Source organism: Centruroides vittatus, unplaced genomic scaffold (genome assembly GCF_030686945.1).
Source record: "Centruroides vittatus isolate TY-2023 unplaced genomic scaffold, ASM3068694v2 scaffold_769, whole genome shotgun sequence".
NCBI classification, from domain to species: Eukaryota; Metazoa; Arthropoda; class Arachnida; order Scorpiones; family Buthidae; genus Centruroides; species Centruroides vittatus.
Genome location: NW_027122717.1, coordinates 3,382,968 through 3,404,139, shown reverse-complemented (window position 1 = coordinate 3,404,139; position 21,172 = coordinate 3,382,968). Strand labels below are relative to the sequence as shown.

The 21,172-nt window shown below is 31.4% G+C and overlaps 1 protein-coding gene across 1 annotated transcript in view; it reads left to right on the top strand.

The window, feature by feature from the left end:
• Positions 1 to 4,040: 4,040 nt before the first annotated feature.
• Positions 4,041 to 21,172, top strand: part of LOC136989793 (POC1 centriolar protein homolog A-like) — a 46,930-nt gene continuing 29,798 nt past the window's right edge. Inside the window, exons 1-8 of the mRNA XM_067288067.1 lie at positions 4,041 to 4,175; positions 4,280 to 4,364; positions 7,306 to 7,385; positions 10,207 to 10,298; positions 10,392 to 10,500; positions 10,610 to 10,680; positions 11,825 to 11,932; positions 17,245 to 17,360. Of these exons, the coding sequence (XP_067144168.1) occupies positions 4,161 to 4,175; positions 4,280 to 4,364; positions 7,306 to 7,385; positions 10,207 to 10,298; positions 10,392 to 10,500; positions 10,610 to 10,680; positions 11,825 to 11,932; positions 17,245 to 17,360 (676 nt within the window). The 5' untranslated portion in view covers positions 4,041 to 4,160. The remainder of the gene's footprint in view (positions 4,176 to 4,279; positions 4,365 to 7,305; positions 7,386 to 10,206; positions 10,299 to 10,391; positions 10,501 to 10,609; positions 10,681 to 11,824; positions 11,933 to 17,244; positions 17,361 to 21,172) is intronic.

Sequence of the window (21,172 nt, the reverse complement as noted above, 5' to 3'; positions counted from 1 at the left end):
TGTGGGCTGTTATCCGCCTGCCTGTCAACTTCCAAGCAGCCAGATTATAGGCATTGGCGCATGCGCTTTACATAGCACAAACGTCACGGTTTAGCTGGTAGAAGCGACACACGCGTAAAGAGTACGCGACTTTATATCCCGGAGCGGTTGTGGGCTGTTAGCCGCCTGCTAGATATTCGGCCACCCTCGCTCGATTATGTGAATCACGAGCAGACTAGATCAACGGCGGGCAACCCGCGGGCCAGCTACGGCTGGCGAAAAGTTTTTATCCGGCCCGCGAGATCTTTAATAGATTATTAAATTGGAAAAATAACTATTAATAGTTAATAGTTAGAAAAATAACTATTATAGTTATTTTCTAATTCTTTGTAATTTTCGAAAACGATAAGAGAAATAAATGTAGTAATTAACTTTTTATATATTTATTTCATATTTGCAGACTAAAAAAATTACGAGTCACAAGAAGGCGTCAATTAACTACTACGGCGCGGAAAAAAACGTAAAATTTATTCTGGCCCATGTTATAAAAAGGGTTGCCCACCCTAGACTAGATTTATAACAACCCAACCGATAGGAGTTTACTGGCACGTTTTTATGATAGTTCTGTATAGTTGACAGGAGTTTAAAAAAACTCCATTAAAATATTTGATATATTTATTCTGCGTTTATTCCGCTCTCCCATCTTATATTACTTACGGATTTCGATGTTAAACCGGTGATATTACGATTTAGTATGTCTCATCTGTAAGGGGATGCAGAAAAAACGTGTACAATTCTAGTAAGTGTTAAAAAATTAACTGTTACTTTGGCAGCATCATTTACAACCAAATTTAATGAATGAGACGTACAGTACATACAATGGTACAAAAAAAAAGCTCTAGAATTTATTTTCCTTAAATTTACGATTTATATATCCGTTGTCATAAAAATTTGTCTTTCCACTGTTTTCCCAAGACTACAGATATTCAGGTACAAAGTAACTGGTTTCGACTTATTTCTACTTAAGAAGTGACTAAATAATTAAGAGATTAGGGAATGGGGACATAAATAAAACCCTGTTGAAAGAGCCAGAATTTTACTTCAACAAAAGCTTAACAGAACCAATCACTCGCTCAGTACAGTGGGAAACTGATTTCCGTGTACACCTGGTATTAAAACGAATTAGTTAGAAAACGAATGACTATTAAGTTTAACATAGTTAGATTTTTACAGCTACGGTGAGAAACGTTTAAAATTTACAACAGCCCTGTGGCGTCCTTTGAGATATACTAGTGATGCGACAAAAGAGGCATTTGACATTGACCGGTATCGGCACCCTCGGGATTTGGCACGCACGCACTCACTACACACCTACCTGGACCGTCACTAGTTCCATCCATTAGCTACTCGTATCAAGATATTTGACTAAGTGGATTGTTTTAAGATTTAAAAAGTAAAGAATATTTTATGTTATTTTTATGTACGTTTCTTTACAAAGCTATATTTTAATTATAATTTTCTTTAAAAGTATATTAATACAATCGAACAATACATTGTACCAGGTATGTATATCCACCGCACATTTTATTTCACCGAGTAAGTTTTTATAATTTATTTTTAATTTTAGCCCTTATATCGTGGCTAGAGATTCAGAATGTAATTGTGATATTAAAAATACATTTAGAGAAGTCTACAGTTTTTACTGGCTTATCGAACAAATGAATACGAATGGACCCTAGACCAGTAATTCTTAACAGGGGGGCCGCGGCTCCTGGGGGTCCATAAGAAGTTTGCCGGGGGCCGCCAAATTATGCAAAATTTCCTTCAGAATACAATAAAAAGAAAATTGATGTATAATCCGAATATCGTATTGAAAAGTGAAATAAGAAAGATAAAGTTTTTCTATTTAGTTTTTATTTATTTATTTTGTATTTCTTCCTACATACAACTTTGTTAGTACAGAAGAAATAAATGTAAATATGCTACTTACACCGCAGTATTTACTTCTTTTATTCCAAAGCAATTTTAAGAAACTATTAATGCTTGGAATTTTAAAAATAATTAGGAAAAATAGTAGGCTTTGAAAATTTAAATATTTTTGCAAAAGATATGCAAAATCCTTACGACAAGTGGGCGTTTTAGTTTTAGTTTAGTTTTAGCATCGACATTGGATCGATTTATCGACATGTTTCTTATTTTATTTTCTGTTAAAAATTAATGAGTTTTCGTGTTTAATTGTGAAGTTTGAATGTTATTTAAATAGATAATGAAATAATAAAGTTATGATTTACATTTATTATATAAAAAATAAAGCAATAATAAAAAAATCAATTTATTATAGATAAATTATCAAATTATCAAATATAAATTATTATTAAAAAATGGGGGTCACAAAAAAATTATGAAATATTTGGTGGGCGGCGAGTATAAAAAGGTTAAGAACCACTGCCCTAGACCATCACTGACGCGCAATTAACTGATTGCCCCTGGAAGTCGGCTTCTTACAGAAACACAGCTTCCCTGTCATCAAATGTCACGGCACGCCACTGCTTTATATAAAGCTTGTTTAAGTAAAAAAAAAAAAAAAAAATATTGTAAAAATGCGAGAATGGTTGCTTTTATGTGATCCTATAAAAAAACTGGTGATACCAAGTTGAAAAATTAAAGCTCAGCAAAAAACAGTAAAGGAAACTTTTGAAAGTTGTGGCATAATCAGATTTGACAGTAAGAGTTAACATGTAAATAAAGTGCACATTATACAGGAAATGTATAATGAAGCAATGTCACCATGATAAAAAAATAGGAAAAATAAACATCGGCACAGAAAAAGACTTCGAGCTCTATTTTGTACCTTAAAATCGTTACACATAGACTACATTAATTTGGCTGAACGTTAGATCTTAAGCAGTATCAGTGAAAGAAGTTTGGGGCAATGGGTTTATCAGTTAGTAGGAGAGGATGAAATCAGGGGAGGTGCGAGATGTCCATGTCCTCGTAAATATCGCATTTATAGGAAAACTATTAAGATTGGTTTGGTTTATTTGGTTACGGCAATGCGACACCTGAGCGATCTGCCGAAGAGGACGCATCAAGAAACCACAAAATATTCTATTGAGCATGAATGAATTTTAATATAAGTCGCAAAAAATTGTGTAAAATTCCCCTTTTAAAATTTCCCTAAATTTCCCAAAGTCTTCGCAACTAAAATTCCCTAAATCTAGGGCAAAACTGTAGATTTCTTGTAGATGAGAAATCGACACCAGACATGGAAATCGCAAGAGAAAGAAGACCAGATATATGAACTTCCTAACGTACCGCAAGTCAGGTTATTTCAATTCAAAAATTTTCTTCTGTTTCTACTGGTTCATATGGAGATATTCAAAAATTTTGCCCCAAACGGGATTTGATACATAACCTGTCAAGGAATGTGAATTTCACATTGTGTTATTGTCAACTGCCAGGGGGCGTCAGATCTTCCGCGCTTTTTTCTTGTACCGTGTTCAGCCATGTTAAGTAGCGCGGAAGGCATGTGCTGCTCTGTTGTTCTTTTGTATTTGTTTGTTTAATTAAACACAGTTTTCAGTTAAAGCTATGTAATACATATCTTTAACTGAAAACTGTGTTTAATTAAGTCTGAATGAGCCAGCTATCCTATAAATTTTATTTTATTTAATGGCTCATTTAGACGATCGGATGGCCGACCGGTCAAGGTGGCAGCCTACTGCTTTGGGAAACCCGGGATCGTATCCGGATGGGTCAAATAATTCCCGGGACTTTTTCAGGGGTGGTCTGTCGGGATATGTTAATCCTCATCCCTCACCACCCGGCCGCCCCATTGTGAATTCTAGCCGAACAAGCTCTTTTAGTGCCCACAGGGTGGAAAGAATTGAAAAAAAAAAAAAAAAAACAAGCTGGCTCGTTCGCCATTTCGGATCTTAAAAATCTCATCTCGACTAATTTAATTTAATAGTAATAATCTAATAGTACGGTAAATCCATTTGATTTAATAATTATAAATTTTTTAATAATTTTTTTTCTTCAAATTTTTAAAATTAAGCAGAGGGCGCTATCGTGTGTGCGGTTCATTTTGAATGAGTTTTATGTTTACGTTCTGAATTTAGAGAAAGTTGTGTAATATAAATAAATTTTAATATATAGATTCATTATAAGTTCGAGGGAAAATGTCGTCGACAAACGTAAGCACGATAAACTTTACTAATTAATGCGCTATTTAACATTAATTCTTCTGTGAAAGAGAATGTGAAGTTTATTTATTTTTCTGTTTATTCAATGAATATAGGGTGATCCTACGTTGGAAAGATATTTTAAAGGTCATAAAGGAAGTATTACAGCAGTTGATTTTAATCCCAATATGAAACAATTAGGTAAATAAACTTGATACGTTTATTAATTGTTAATATACAAAATATGCCATAATTCAGTCTCAAGTATATAATTATAGATATAAAATAACATTTTAACAGTTATAAAGTTAATTGTTTTACTTACAGAATTTTAAATTAAATGCTTTAATGGAGTAAAACAAATACAGAGTTCTTACTATTGGTTCTAGGCTGTTAGCCCATCATTAGGTCAAATGTGCCAAATAATTGTTATGGCGACTATTCCTTTTGATGCTATGGTAATGAGCAGTGAAGATTTTAGTTTGGTTTCATGAAATACAGGAATGCAACAATTGGGTGATGTACCAGTGGGGAGATGCCTTCTGGTGGCATTGCTATGGAAAACTGGCCTTTATTTAGATATTAGAAACATGAAAAGTTTAAATTCAAAAACTCCATGTGGCCAGCTTGTTGGCCAGGTGAAAACCCACAATCAACTACTGGTGTTTGGTAGTTTCTATGTATTCTGCCACTGGTGGGATTGGATAATGAAGGAAATGACATAGATTTTATTTAAAAAAACAAAAAATAGAACATATATTTACAAATTGGATTTGATTTTATGTTTATGTAAGTAAAATTATTTGTCATCTCTGTTAAATATTTAAAGAAATTTGATTTTGTTTTACTTATATTTTGAAAATATATACAGTAAAATTTCTCTAACTTAAAGCTCCAAGGGGCAGGAAAAACTTTGAGTTCTAGACGATTCGAGTTAAAGAACAATAGAGTAAAACATATCAATTCTGAACAGATTTGTACCTTTATCTCTCTTGTATTATATAAAGAATCTTTGATAGTTTTGTTTTTAAAAACAGCCCATATAATGCCTTTCACCGAAATGTTCAATGTAATTAATGGAATCGAACAGCTTTGCAGGTACAAGTGTATGTTGTTGAGATAAAACAAGAGGACTTCTTACTTTTGACTGGAACATTGCCTAAAAATTGGTGTTGGAGAGTAGATACAACTAACTGTCTGAAAAATTTTATGGAAATTTGATAATTAGGATCACTTTGAATAGAATAAATATTAAAATTCAAAGGAAGTTGAAAGTAACATAAATTGGTGTCAGGGGACAAGTTGAAGTTTTTCATGGAAAAACTTCAACTTGGAGAAAATTTGAGTTAAGGGAAATTTGAGTTGGAGGCATTAAATTCCTATGCTATTCCATTGAGACCTGCTAAGTGCTTTATTTTGCTAGAGTTAAAGAAATATTCAAGATACAGATGTTTGAGTTAAGAGAAGTTTTACTGTATTCTATTGCATTCTTGTAAAAACTATATCATTTTCTTTTGATGTACATTGTAAGAGGTTGAGGCATTGTATGCATGGAATTTTTTTCTTAGTGATATTAACTGGCAAATGAATTTATCCTTAAGTTCTACTTACTACTTACTGTGTTAAGTCTACTTACTAGTCATGTGAATAAACTGTCAGAAAATATTTGAAGAACTATTTTAAGTTATTTCTTTAATGTATTTGGTTCATGAACTATTGTACTGTACATGTAATTACAGGGGGGAGGGGTTTACCAAAAGTACACTATTGTATGTGACTGGAAAGGAGAGGGATCAAAAGTGGCTCAAAAACTGTATATGTAATTGATGACCTTTTTTACTGCTTAAACATGTGATGTTATGGTAATGGTTCCCATGATAATTATTTGTAATGTTTGCAACCTGATGATAGGCTAAACCACTTTTTTAAATTTATAATTATACAGGGTGGGCCAGCGAAAACGAAACGGCAGAGCATTCGTGTTCGTCCAAGCAAAGCGCTTGGACAGGTCGATTTTACTCTCGAGGGGACATCTTTTGCAATAAAGTTTTTGCGATTCTGAATATTAACTAAACAAACATTTTTTTCGAAATAAATGCTTGTTTAGTTAATACAAAATAAATGAGTTTTTAAAATTTTTTGTTGTCTGTTGTATTCAGAATCGCAAAAACTTTATTGCAAAAGATGTCCCCTCGAGAGTAAAATTGACCTGTCCGAGCGCTTTGCTTGGACGAACACGAACACACTGCCGTTTTATTTTTCGCTGGCCCACCCTGTATAAGAGGACTAAATTTTTGTTAGAATCAAATTTCCAATTTTTCTTTTAAATTATTTAATTAATTTATTAAGCATTGGAACAGGAAAACTGATTTATTAAATTTTAATAATTCTAATAATTATAATATTCTATGTTAATGAGATTATGGTAAATAAATCAATTTATTTTCATAATTTAATTCACTTAAAATATACAAGTAATTATGGAAGTTAAAACATGTTAATTATTTTTTAAGTATTGTCCAACTAATAAAACAAAAGATATCAAAGTTTATTTGTAATTAATGTCAATTGTAATGAATGATTAAATAAAAAAACTGAAATTATAGACACTATAAAGAAGATGATTTGGAGTGTTTTGAGCAAATTATGAAGAATGATAATATTGTTTACTGCAAAATATTATTCTTGGAAAAATAGAGGAAAACATATTGGATGAGCAAAGAATATTGTGGCTGAAAAATTTATATGATTGATATAAGACAGATATCAATGCATTGTTCAGAAGAGCCTCAGATAGGCACAAATCTCATTGATGGTATCTGACATTCTTTAAGCATATGGCACAACAAGAAGTAAAGAATATATATTTTATTCTTACCATAGTCAAAAAAATATTGATCTGTTGCTATGAGGGGTCTGAATTGAAATTCAAATTAGACTAGTTGGTGTAATATAAGAAGAAATTTCAAAAGTTTGAAATTTTTCAAGTTATAAAAAAAATTTATAATTTACTTTGTCAGCTTTGATGAATTGTTTTACAATGTGTCGATTTTTTAAAGAATTTAAATAATTAAATATCTATTAAAATTAAGCAGAATTATTATTAATTAAACATTTAATTATGATTTTTACTTATTTTTAGTATCAAGCAGTATGGATAACTGTATCATGGTATGGCATTTTAAACAGCAGATGAGAGCCTATCGGTTTCTTGGTCATAAGGTGAAAAATTTGTTATTAAATTAAAGGCAAGATTTTTGTCTTTATCAAGTAACATTAGTATTCAACTATGGTTCCCTACATAAACAAAAAAAAAACAAACTGAACTACAGATCCACAAGTGACTATGAGAATTTATGCTCCAAAATTTTTCTTGCATTCATTCCGTTTTAGTCAGATACCCAAAAATCCATTATTTGTTTTTACAAAGATTCCTTTTAACTGTTTACTAAGGGGTACTTTATAATCTTTATTCTATATATGTATAGTAAACATTTTAATTTTGTTATCATACATCATACATTATTGACTGTATACACCAGTGAACAGCAAACTTTTCTGGATGTGGGCCACATGCATTTTTTTCTTTTTTCTGGAGAGTTGCAGGCTTTAAGCCTGCTGAGTATCAACATACTCATAACTGTGAGTTCACTAGATTTTAAAATACAGTCGACTCCACATAAATTGACACCTCAAGGGGAAGTGGAAATGTGTTGATTTATCCGATGTGACGACTAAAGCGAAGTTGGAAAAAAAAACCACAAAACTACAATTAATAAAATACAGTAGTGCGTTATACAATAGTATAGGCTTACAATACATTGTGTCCTCCATTTACAAATACTCTAGATGAAAAACTGAAAAATTCGTTTAGTGTTGTTTGTTTTGAGCACTTAACTGTCTCGACTTCCTTTTTCAACAATCATGAATGCCTTGAAAACGCCATCTTCACAATTGTCAATTGTTGGCAAGTAATGTCTAAGGATTCTTAATGCCTCTAGCGTGAGAAAATGCAAAATTGGATTCTGGTGTGACTTTGATGTAGATTGTATATTTTCCTTTTGTTTATCTGTTATTATTTTATACATAAAAATACGTAAAATGTTAAGGCATTTTTATTAATATGTATATATATATTAATAATATTAATATATTATTAAATATATTAATTATATATTAATAAATAAATCGACTCCCCCTCCTGAAAAAAAATGAGTTTGCACCACACGTGTGGAGTGAATTCATTTTTTCAGGAGGGGTGACGACTTATTGGAGTGTGGGACAGCAAAAATATGTTGACTTATCCAGTGGTGACGAGTTAAACGGTGTTGAGTAAACCAGAGTTTTTTAACATTAATGCCTATGTAAGTCGGCCGGGACCACAGAAAAGTGACTACTTAACCGATGGTGTCGAGTTATCCGGGTGTCGACTTATGCAGACTCGACTGTATATATGCCAATGATATGCAAACTAACAATATATAATTTATTCTCATCTTTATTCTCATCTTGATAAAGTTTAGTCTGAATGTTCATTACAAATATCAGCTTAATTAATTAAGATTACATAATGGCACAGGTCTTCGTGACTGCTGTACACTAAATATATATCAATAAATAACTTTATGTTGATTATACATTTTGTCTGATATAAGCAGTTTTAGTACCCTCTTGTAAAGAAGAAAACACTAATTTTAAACACTCCATTGGGATATTATTTCAATTTGTTTGATCTTGAATTTTCATAAACTTTTGCAAATTATTTCTGCACTGCAGAAGATTTTAAAGCAGTGGTTCTTAACCGGTGGTCCCTGAAAGCACCCGAAGTGGTCCGTGAAGTCATCCTAAAATTATTAAATAAATGACAACGAGTTGACGATGAGTTTTGTCAGTTCAAATTTCAAATACATTTTGCTTATTTAGTGGATTTTTTTGCACAAACTAAATAAATTGAACCTTCAACTGCAACAGTCAGGAAATATGAAATTGGAAGGCACTAGCAATATATTTGCATTTGAAGATAAAATCAGTACGTTTATCGCTAAAATCAACCTATTGATCAGCAAAGTTGAAAGAAAGAATTTTTCTGCATTTGATACATTGAACCCAATTATTGACAGACAGTGTGCTGAGATGCCCACCAGTGGCCAAGCAGTTCTGTCGCTAAACGCTGAGAGTTTGGTCGCGGGTTCCCACTGTGTTCGGACGGGCTGGCACGTAGAGTTCTTCGGGTTTTCTCCACGTTTGTAACACCTGAATAGGGGCCAGTTTCCTTTAAAAGACCTCCTGGAAGACATTATTCGGAAACTGATCCACAATCCTTTCATAGTCAACATTTCTGAGGTGCCGGATAAAATACAAGAAGAGTTAATCGAAATGTAACATGATAGTAACTTCAAGGATACTTTCGAGACAGGAATTAATCTTGAAGATTTTTTGAGCCATAAAGCTATTGCTTTCTCTAAAATTCGAGAAATTGCTTTACAGTACCTAACTTTATTTTCAACCACATATTTATGCAAGCAAGGATTCTCAGTGCTTTTGATAATTAAAAGTAAACATCGAAATCGGTTGTATGCCAGTGCCGACATGCGTTTGGCTTTGAGTAGCACTGAACAAAGAATTCAGCAGTTGGTAAACACTATGCAGTTACAAAAATTGCACTAAAATAATATAATTAATGTAACATTCTTGCAAATAATATAATACTCTTGGTTTCGAATAATTTTATACATGTTTAATTTATAGAACAACCTTATAAGAACTTATATTACTGCCAAGCAGCTCGTGGTCCATGGCAAGAGAAAAATTCTGATAAATGGTCCGTCATCACTAAAAGGTTAAGAACCACTGTTTTAAAGGAACCATATATTATGAACAATCACTCTTGATCAATAATTCTTTTTTGTCTTTGCTCATATAGGAATAACTGATAACCTAGCAGGATGGCAATGGTGCTTGGGAGAGATGAAATCTTGCCAAATTAAAGTTTATTAAATAAAATAAACCTTAAAAATTTTACCAATAGTTTATATTTTAATAGGATGTAGTGTTGCATGTTAAGTTTTCTCCTTCTGGAAATCTAATTGCATCAGCATCTAAAGATAAAACTGTTAGATTGTGGACACCAAGCATGTTAGTACAAAAACACATCCTATAATCTTTATAATTATTAATGAGTTTGTTTCTATTCTGTAATTTTTTAAAATGTTTTTCATAATTTTATAGAAAAGGAGAATCAACTATATTCAAAGCACACTTAGCAGCTGTTAGATGTGTTGACTTTTCTAATGATTCGCAATATTTATTAACAGGTTCGAGTGATAAGACAATTAAGGTTCGTATTATTTCAGTATAATTGCTTGTAAAAAGTATATATATATAGATTATTGAATAACTTTTTAATCAAATTATATAAGTTCTAAAACTGTTCATTAATTTTGTAGGTTTGGCTAACTAATAGACAAAAATTTTTGTATTCTCTTTGTCATCATTGTAATTGGGTAAGATCTGCCAGGTAAGAAGAATATTAATCAGATAAATTTTTTACTGGATCTTATATTGATGAACTATGGTTTGGATTTTTAGACAGTTTCAACCAAGAAAAAAACCTAGAGAAATAAACTGTTAAAATCTTAATCTTAATCCCTTAATCCTTTTTCATAATCATCAAGAAAGCAGAATCTACATGTTTGAAAAAGTGATATTCTGGGGGAATTGCCCATGATCTACTGTATATATCTATATATTAATTGAAAGAGGATTTCAGTTTGTCTGATTTAGTTTAAGTAAATGACTGGGGCTAAAAATATGGTCATTTTTCAAATTAAAGATCTTACCCTGTAGATGATGCCACTGAAGAGAGATTTAAGAAAGCTGCAATGGTTTAGGTGTGGCAGAGTGGCAAAGGTACAAGGTTAAGTCTTTGGGTCAAACACATTGGGCAATTGTAAAACCTCTTGCAACCCACACAGCTCTTCTCATGGCCTATGGTTTGGGAACTGTGGATATAAAATATAAAGGAACAAGTAAATTATTTTAAAAAGAGAAAAATCACATGACCAACAGCTAAATAGAATAACTAAAACTCTCAAACCTCAACAAAAGCATAAAGCAATTGCTAACAAAGAATAAATTAAGTGTGAATTAGTTTGCTATTTAGAAATGACCAATCCATACCAAATAATTTTATTTCAAATAAAAAGCACAAAATAAGTGTTTTCTAATATTAGAAAACAGCAAATTTAATTAAAAGAATAATAATTGAGAAATGAATAATAGCAGCAAGACAATCCTGATTCTTCCTGCATGCTATTCTCCCAATTAAAAACAAATTTGAATTCTTTCACCACTGGGAGAAGAATGAACCATTCCTCACCACTAAACCCTGAGAGGTAAAAACAATTTTGTATTCAGGTATATAGCAAGAAGAAATGTTTGATTTAAGATGAAATTGTATTCAGGTATATAGCAAGAAGATTAGTTAAAGAGTTAACTAATTTTGTGTTTCTTTCGAACCCTATGAATTTTAATGTATTTTGTACGTATTTTTTTTTATTTATTTAAAAACTGTATTTAATGGTTAAAATGGTTTATAAGATTTAAAAAATGATATTCATAATACTGTTTATATATAATATTTAATTAATTTTATGTATTAGATTTTCACCAAATGGGAAAATGATAGTTTCTGGAGGCGATGATAAAACAGTCAAATTATGGGATACTAATACAAAAGAATGTATTCATTCATTTCCTGAACAAGGAGGGTAAGTAGAAATCTTTTATGTAAAATTCATACTTAATTCATTTTGTAGAGTAGAAAAATATTATATTATATTAAGATATCTATATTTATATATATATTATATAGATATATATCTGATATATATACATATATTATATATTATATATAGATATAATATATATCAAAAAATTATAAATTTATTTAATGCAAGTACATTCATAATAGCATTTTAAACATAATTTTACACAGATTAAAGTATTGATTTTGTTATTTGAAGATGAACTTTTTGGAATTCTTTGCTTTTGAACAGACCTGTCCGCAAGTCAGTCATGATAGATTGATTTATCATACAGTGTGAAAACATGAAAAACATTCGTAATTTCCTTAGGAATATTAATTTCATATTTTCCAGTGAGAAAATTTTACAACTGTTGCTACAGATTGATTGCATGTCACTATACTCTGTGAGATAATATGTTAAAGTCATTTGTTTCTGATTTCAGCCCAGTGAAAAGCTTTCAGACAGAATGAGGAACATAAGGAATTGCTATGTCATTTGTATAGTGTTCATATCTGCTTATGTTCTTATTAGGTTGTTCGGAAAGTAATTTCCGAACAATATTCTTATAATAAATGAATATTTTATTGAATTATATATTGACCATTTTGGTCAAATACATGTTGTCATTGTTTCTGGTAGTAGCATGATTTCACATTCATAAACATTTTGATCGTTGTTTACAAAAAACTGATCCAAGTGATTTTTGACATTGTCATTTCAAGTAAATGTTTTACAGTTAAAAAAAATTTGTATAGACCGGAACAAGTAATAATCTGAATGTGTCCGATCTGGCGAATATGGTTGGTGTGATAACACATCCCATCTAAACTATAACAGTTTCTGACGAGTTACCAAACTTGTGTGAAATTTGGCATTATCATGGTAAAACACTACACTTTGTTTGTTGACCAATTCTGGCCTTTTCTGTTTGATGATATTACTCAATTTGTTTACTCAATGGCAGTACACTTTCAAATGAATTGTTAAATTGTCTGGTAAAAGCTCAAAAAAAATTTCTTTGAAATTCCACCATAGAGAGCATCTCTCTTTAATAACATGTGGAACCCATATATTGAGATTTGAAACGAAACCAATTCGTTTTAAGTAATAATAAACAGTTCAATTTAGCAGATTTAATCGCTTAGTGATTTCACGTGTTGTTATATGGCAGATTGCTTCAATCAGTACCTTTATTTTGTTTTCATTAGCTTCAAATGGCCATCCAGAATGTGGTGTATCTTCTATATTAAAATTGCCAGAACGCAATTTTGTAAACCAGTTTTGGCACTGTTTTTCTCTCAACACATCTTCTCCAAACATGTACCACAATTTTTTTCTTGTTTGAACAGCATTTTGGTTTTTTAGTTATAAAAAAGCAAAATATGCCGAAAATGATGCTTTCGATTTTCCAAATTTGATGGGACACCGAAAAAAAACAATTGTACAGAATCAAACAAAATTTTTTACAAATAAGCCTTAAAATGTCAGCTGTTGAAGTATATAATGAAAATGTGGTTTAAAATAAAATTGGCTGGTAAAAATACATCTAATTCCTCTAGTAATAAAAAAACAAAATTACTTTCCAAACAACCCAATAATTTAGAATTTTTTTGTTGTGCCTTAACAATTTCAGTTTTATGAAAAATTCCTGTATCAAAAGTAAGTAAAATTTATTATATACATAATGAATGGAAAATAAAATATTCTTTTGTTATGGTGCAAAAGCTAAATACTCATTTTAATGAATATCTCAATATCTTTACCAAAACATCCAGTAATGAGTTGCTTAACTTTCCCAGCAACATTTAAAACTGCATTATTGGCACCATCTGTTATGATATTTTATTATTAAAAATTTTTTATATTTTTAACTATTATAAAATGGCAAAAAGCTTAATTTTCAGGGTAGGAATGGGTTTTATAAAAAATTGCAAATGCTAATAATGATGAAAATTAAAACACTACACTCATGACACCTTATAAATTTGCAGCCGTGTTTATTTGGCTGCAACTCAGCGAGATCAAGAAAGAAACATTATAAATGATGGGAAAATTATATAATTATAAATATACTATATTATTAATAAAAAATTTAGATGGGAAGTCGCGTTCAAAATCAAGCATGCAAATAGTAAAAAAGACAGCGACCCCATCTGGTACTATATCAGGAAAACTAAAGAATGGCTGAAAGCTAATAATATCGTGCTCACAAGGGCAGATAAGTCAAAGGACTTAGTGGTCATGAATAGAAGTACTTATGACAACCTCATGCTAAAATACATAAAAGACACGCAGTGTATTACAGCGCATCCAAGTGCAATAGAGAAACTACAAGCAAGGATTAAAAAATTTGCCATCACACCGCTGGCTAAAGAACTGGGTCTGACAAAAGTCGTAGTCCACTCTCCCTCGATACCTAGGCTATTTGGGTTCGCCAAAACTCATAAAAAAGATAAGGCATTAAGGCCGGTGGTAGATAAAGGATGCGCACCCACAATCTTACTAGAAAGGTTGGTTAATGGCTTCGTTAATAAATATTTACCCCAGAGCCCTTACAGCATAAAACAACCCCTAGACCTTCTACAGAAAATGGCTAACATGAACCCGCAAGAAATTAAATATATGACCGTATTAGACTTCAAGGCTCTGTATCCCTCTGTCAAGCTGGAACCATGCTTCTGTCATCTAAGGGATTTCCTGTTAACCGTGATCAAGTCCCCAGAAAAGAAGAGAAAACAAATACTAGAGATGGCGCACCTAACCACATTCTCATCCATCTTTAGCTTTAATGGCGTCGCTTACACGCAACAGAAGGGTGTAGCCATGGGTAGCCCCCTGGCAAGTACTTTATGCGAGATGGTTCTAAGAACTCTGGAGAATGCACTCCTGCCAAAATATGCAACGCAAATCCTAACATATGCAAGGTACGTTGATGATGTGGTTGTTTTCTGGAATGTCAAACCCAACTTACACCAATTCATAACGGACATCAACGATAACAAATTCGGCCTCGAGATCGAACTCGAGCAAGAAAATGATAAGCTTATACACTTTCTAGATTTATCTATACAGTTCGACAGCCAAGGAGCTTTCCGTACTAAGGTATACAGAAAGCCTACTTACAACCCAATCTTTATCCCATGGAACTCGCACGACCCGCCGACGTACAAACTCGCAGCATTCCGAGCGCTCGCTGCACGAGCACACACACACTGTAGTAGTACCCAAGACAAAAACGAAGAGATGAACTACATCATTAAGCTAGCTCAGAAGAACGGGATTAGTCCTAAAGCTTTCACTAGCGAGATTACGACACGCAATAAGGAGCGAAACCTCCTAAATACAGAGGAGTTTACATTGATGGAATACAGAGCGGAACTGGGCAGCATCTATAAACGTATAGGAACTGCCACAAACAAAAGAATAATATATAAACGGAATCCCACTATATACCAGCTGCTAAGAGCGGATAAAGACGCCATGGACACTAACTCCCTTCCGGGGGTTTACAGGATCCCTATTACGGACACACGGAGGCAAAATAAGCTATTTTACATCAGAGCCACCAGAAGATCACTCAAGGAAAGGCTGGCGGAACATCAGAGAAATATAAGAAGCGAACAACCATGCACTGCATTGGCGACTTACGTCCTGGCAGATCCCCAAGAAGTCCAAGCTGAATGGGCCCAAGCAAGATTAGTACAAACAGTGCAACGTAAAGCACCTCCGTTATACAGAAGCTTGGCATATCTGCAAAGCAAGCCAGAAAGGACAATCTATCAACTTCAGAGAGGCTAGTAAAATATCTGCAGCCTGGCGCTCAGGCGACATGTAAACCTCAGAAAAGCGGATATGCGGAAGCCTACACAAGGACAGAAACCGTAGTTTTTTGTCTCTGCACAGCTCCTCTCCTTCCCTATGTTCTGTGCGCCGTTCAGCTTGCACCATAGTTTATGTTTGTATTTTATTTTTAATGTCTCCAAGGAGCATATTACTTTTCATTGTCTGTTATTTATTTTTATTTTATTCTCATGTAATGTGTTATTTAATACGCATCGATGTAGAGATGGCGCACGCAATTCTCTTTAGAATATTTTTAAAAACGTTCCGAAGTTTGTTTGTTTTTGCAGATTTTCGTTGTGTTCGAAATTTTTTGGATATTTCCTGAAGAAGGTCGTTAAACACGACCGAAAACGTTCGTTCGTACCGAATAAACACGGCTGCAAATTTATAAGGTGTCATGAGTGTAGTGTTTTAATAAGATATGCAGTCTACGATGAGTTAATGATGAAAATGATCATTAAGTCCAGCCCTAATTGAGATAGGACACACGACTCCCTTTATCTCCCACCCCCTCTTTAATCACCAAAATTTAATAGCATCAATCCCCTTAATACACAAATTGCCTGCAAAATTTCAAAATCTTCGACAAAAAACACAGGAGTTATTAAGCTTCAAAGAGGATGAACAAAATTTGGCCTCCCCATACACACTAACATCCATACATACAGGAAAAAAAACCCCAATTTTTATAGGATAAAGGTCTAAGGACAAATAGATAGGATAGGAAGGACAAATGGAAAAAAAAAAAACTGTTTCAAATGCCTCTTTTAAAATTTATTAAGATCTTTAATATTTTAATTGAAGAGTTTGATGTTAAATAGATTCAAAATAATAATCTATGTATTTATTTTAGTACTTTATTTAAATATGGAATTTTTAAAAAATATTTTATGGTCTGTGGCCATTAAGAGGGTAAATTTATAGTCTGGAAATGCTTTCTGATCCTTACTGATTTGGTAACAGTGAAGACATCATTAGTAGTTGGTCAGTCACTATCTAACCTATCCCTCTGTTTGTGAGTCTGCCAGCAATTGGTAAATCAGCAGTTGAATCTGAGCATTTATGAGCAGATCCATAGGATTTTTTACAAATGCATTTCAATTTATTGTTCTTTATCAATCTGATGAATGAGAACAAAAGTCTCAAAATATACATTTTCTGTGTTAAATTATTATATGGTTAATTATAAATGAAGACAGTTTTTTATGAATATAATAAATAGACAGCAGTTTTAAAATTAATTTTTTAATTTATAGATTTATAGTTTTATGTATTTTAAAATTTTATGAAGTAGTTTTTCTTTGAACAAGAATTTTATGTAGAGTTATTAAAATAAAAATAATAATCTATTAATGGTTTATAATAGTAGTGAAAAAATTTTAATTATATTTATATTAGAAGTCTTTAATTATTTGTGATTTTCTATTCAGGTACATTAGTTGTGTAGCTTTTCATCAAAGTGGAACATGTATTGCAGCTTCTGGAGTGGAAGGATCTATAAAAATATGGGATTTGAGAATGAAAAAATTACTCCAAGTTTATAGAGGTAACTGTACACTTATTAAAATTTCATTCTTATAAAAAATGCTACTATTATAAAGTTAATTATAATTTAATTTAATAAAGTTAATTTTTCTATATTACAAAAAATATTATTGTAAAATTAATGATATACAGATATCTCTTGAATTATGATAGTATACCAATATATAGAATTATATAATATATATATACAGTAGATCTCCCATAACATGGTAGATATGTTCCGGGTTATAGGGAGTACGGCTGTTTGAAAGGTTTTCTTCCATAAAATTAATCATTTCTACACTAATTTGACTTGAACATTTCCAAAACACGTATAATTTTTTGGGAATAATCCATATAAACTATGCTATAAACAAAAATTGTAGGAATACTTACCGAGTGCGCACCGTTCAAAGATGCCATGCTTAAGCTTGTTTTTGTCGTGGAGCAGCTCATCGAATGGCGGACGGATTTCCTGGTAAGTTATTCTTTCTACGAAAAATTCACTGAACTTTGGAGACATCATTAATAGAAATATAATTTTTATGACCGTTGAACAATAAATGTTTTTAGTAGGTTCGCTGCTCGTTTAAACTCAACGGTTTGTGCAATGTCCACTATTGGTCCAGATTCAATCAATCCTGTCAAGACACAAGTCAGCCATGACGATCTGTCTCATTCTTTTACCGTGTTATATGAGCCTCTTTTAGCATGTTATAAGAACACAATTGCAATTTTTCTGTCGTATTATACGAATCCGTCTTATATGAACCTGTGTTATAGGGGGGTCTACTGTATATATGTTATATTTAAATATTTAATTATAATAGTATATGACTAGTACACCACTTCAGTTAAAAATTTCACACAATAATAATAATATTTTTTATTTATTTACACACATGTACACAATCCATGCATCACATACGTATAGCATAGTATCATTTTATGACATTATATAATTAGCACATTTGAATATAACAGATACAAAATATATAATTAGATTAAATGCAGGTATTAAAGTGAGACAAAAATTATAAAATTCATTCTAAAGTTAACAAATAGTAATTTCAAGTGGTTTTTGAAGTGATTCTGATATTCAATATTACTTTAGATATTATATAGCAGTAAATATTTTTGTACATTCTTCATAATATATTTAGACTTAAGTATTTTCAAAGATTTATTATAAATTACTGCACTATCATTAGACTGAGTTTTCATTCCATATCTACTACATACATGGAAGTTAGGACAACTAAAAAACAAGTGTATGGCAATTTTTATGCTTTCTTGACAAAACTGACACACTGGATTATTACTAACATTAAATCTATGAAGATATTCTAAAAAAAAACACCATATCCTGAAAGAAACTGTGGTTTACAAAATCTGTAGTAAACATTGTATTTTCCATTCATGTATATATATCAGAATTTGTACTGATGTACTGTATTTTGCATTCCATATAGTTTTCTTTTTTGTAAGATCTTTAATGTAGTTCAGGCAAGCTTATATTCAAGCAATTTTGTTGTTCCTTTTTAACTAACTTATCAGCTATTTCATTTCCAATTACTCCAGAATGCCCCTTAACTCAGGAGAATATTACTTTAACATCTTTACTATTTAATTCCATTATAAGTTGTAGAATCTTATAATCTATTGCATTTTATATTAACAACACTGACTGGGAGTCACAACAATAAATTAACAAAATTATTGATGGGGAGTCACAACATTCAAATACAGTATTAAAAAACATAATATCAAGTGATAAGCAATGTAAAAATCTGTCTATAGCATATAATTCTGCCTGAAATATAGAACAATAATTACTTAATCTATAACTAGAACTTTGTGTTAAAACATTATAGTGAAATACTGCAAATCCAGCTCCAACACCAGTCAGTGTTTTACTACCATCTGTATAACAGATGCACTCTGAATTGTTAATATATCTTTAAAATCTACTACATGAATTAGTTCCAATGATGGATGAAAGCAAACATTATTCTTTGTTCTCAACATCCTCAATACCGTATTAGATAATTTTTCTCTGTTTCTTAACTTATCAGTGATCTACAGCACTTTGAGATGTAACAGGAGGAATACCTGAGATAATATTAACTGCTTCATCTGAAACAGTTCTGTATCATCTTATCATTCTTAAAAGTATCCATAACTGAGTTTTCCTTAAGGAATTACAGTAACAGTTTATATTAATTGCTAGTCCCCAAATTTCAGCATCATATAAAATCATTGGTTGAACTGCCTTCAAGTAAATATCAAGGAGTATCTCATAGGTTGATTCCCACATCACTTTAAAGCACCTGGTTAAGGCCAATAGTATTCATTTGGCTTTTCTAGCTATATACATAATATGTGCATACCACTTTAGACTTCTGTTTACATATATACCCAGTAATTTGATCATGTTAACAAGCTCAATTGCACTTCCATTATAGATTAACCTACCATTAAATATATTAATTTTATACATATGCAAAAAACATAGCTTCAGTTTTCTGTCCATTAATTTCCAATTTATGTTCAACTGCCCACTTATACACAGTATTTAGTACATCATTTGCCTTTTTGATTATTGTATTAAAGGTCTTGCCCTTAATAAGAAATATTGCATTATCAGCATAAGCCAAAACATCAATGCCATGAGCTATAGTTTCCTTAATGAGCATGTTAAGCACTATATTTCAATAAAAAAGATCCAGAACAGATTATTGAGGACATCCTCTGTTTGTCTTTCTGGTGAACAATACCTAAACAGAAATTTCAGGGTTCTATTTTGAAAGTAGCTTTCAATTGTATAAAAATATATAAATATATACACAGGTACTGTACATATACATAAACAATAAAAAAAAATAAATAGAAATTATTTAATTGTTAATGAACTTTAATTTTTTATAGTTTACAAACAAATTTACATAGTGAAATGTATGCATAGGTAATAAATTGAAATAACAGGAAAAGACAAGTATTGTTTAATTGTTTTCATTATTATTATTTTCTATTTATGCCCTGTGGGCACTAAGAGGTTTTTCTCTGGGTCTGTTGTGGGTTTGGCCAAATTTGCAATGAGGCATCCAGATGGTGAGGAGAGTTAGAGATCAACATATCCAGACAGAGTATCCTTGAAAAATTCCTAAGGTTTCTGACCCAAACTTGAACCTATAATTCATATTTTTGGTTTTGTAAAAGAAAGGTCATTTGAAAAAAATGCATATGTTTAATTATTTTAAAAACTCTGAATTAATTGGTAATATTTGAATGTTATTTCATGTGTAAGTAAGCAATGACAGTTTTTTCTGTTTTTCTTAATTGGTTACTAATTGTATCTATAAAAAGAATTGTTAGATTATATCAAAACAATATGATCTCCAAATTATCATTTCTTGACATTAATTTATCATTTTATTATGATATTAACACTTATTGGGAATGACAGATTTGACATTTATAATTTTTAATTAATAAACGAAATTAATGTTGTTGTAGAATTTTTAAGTTTAATTAATATAAAATTAAATAGAGAATAGTCTGTTATTCAAATATGATTTAATATCAGTTTTAACATACAATAATATTGTATTTATATTCATATATCTTTGGATATTTGAATGCATGAGAGTAAAACCATATGTTTGATTAGTGGTGAATTGTTCAATAAATAGTTTTTGTGCACTAAAATATATAATTGATCATCTATGTAATTTTTTTTTTTTTTTTAAACTCTTTTTGCCCTGAGGCCACTAAGAGGGCCTCTTTAAGCAAGCCCATTATGGGTTTGGCCAGGCCTACAATGGAGTGGCTAGG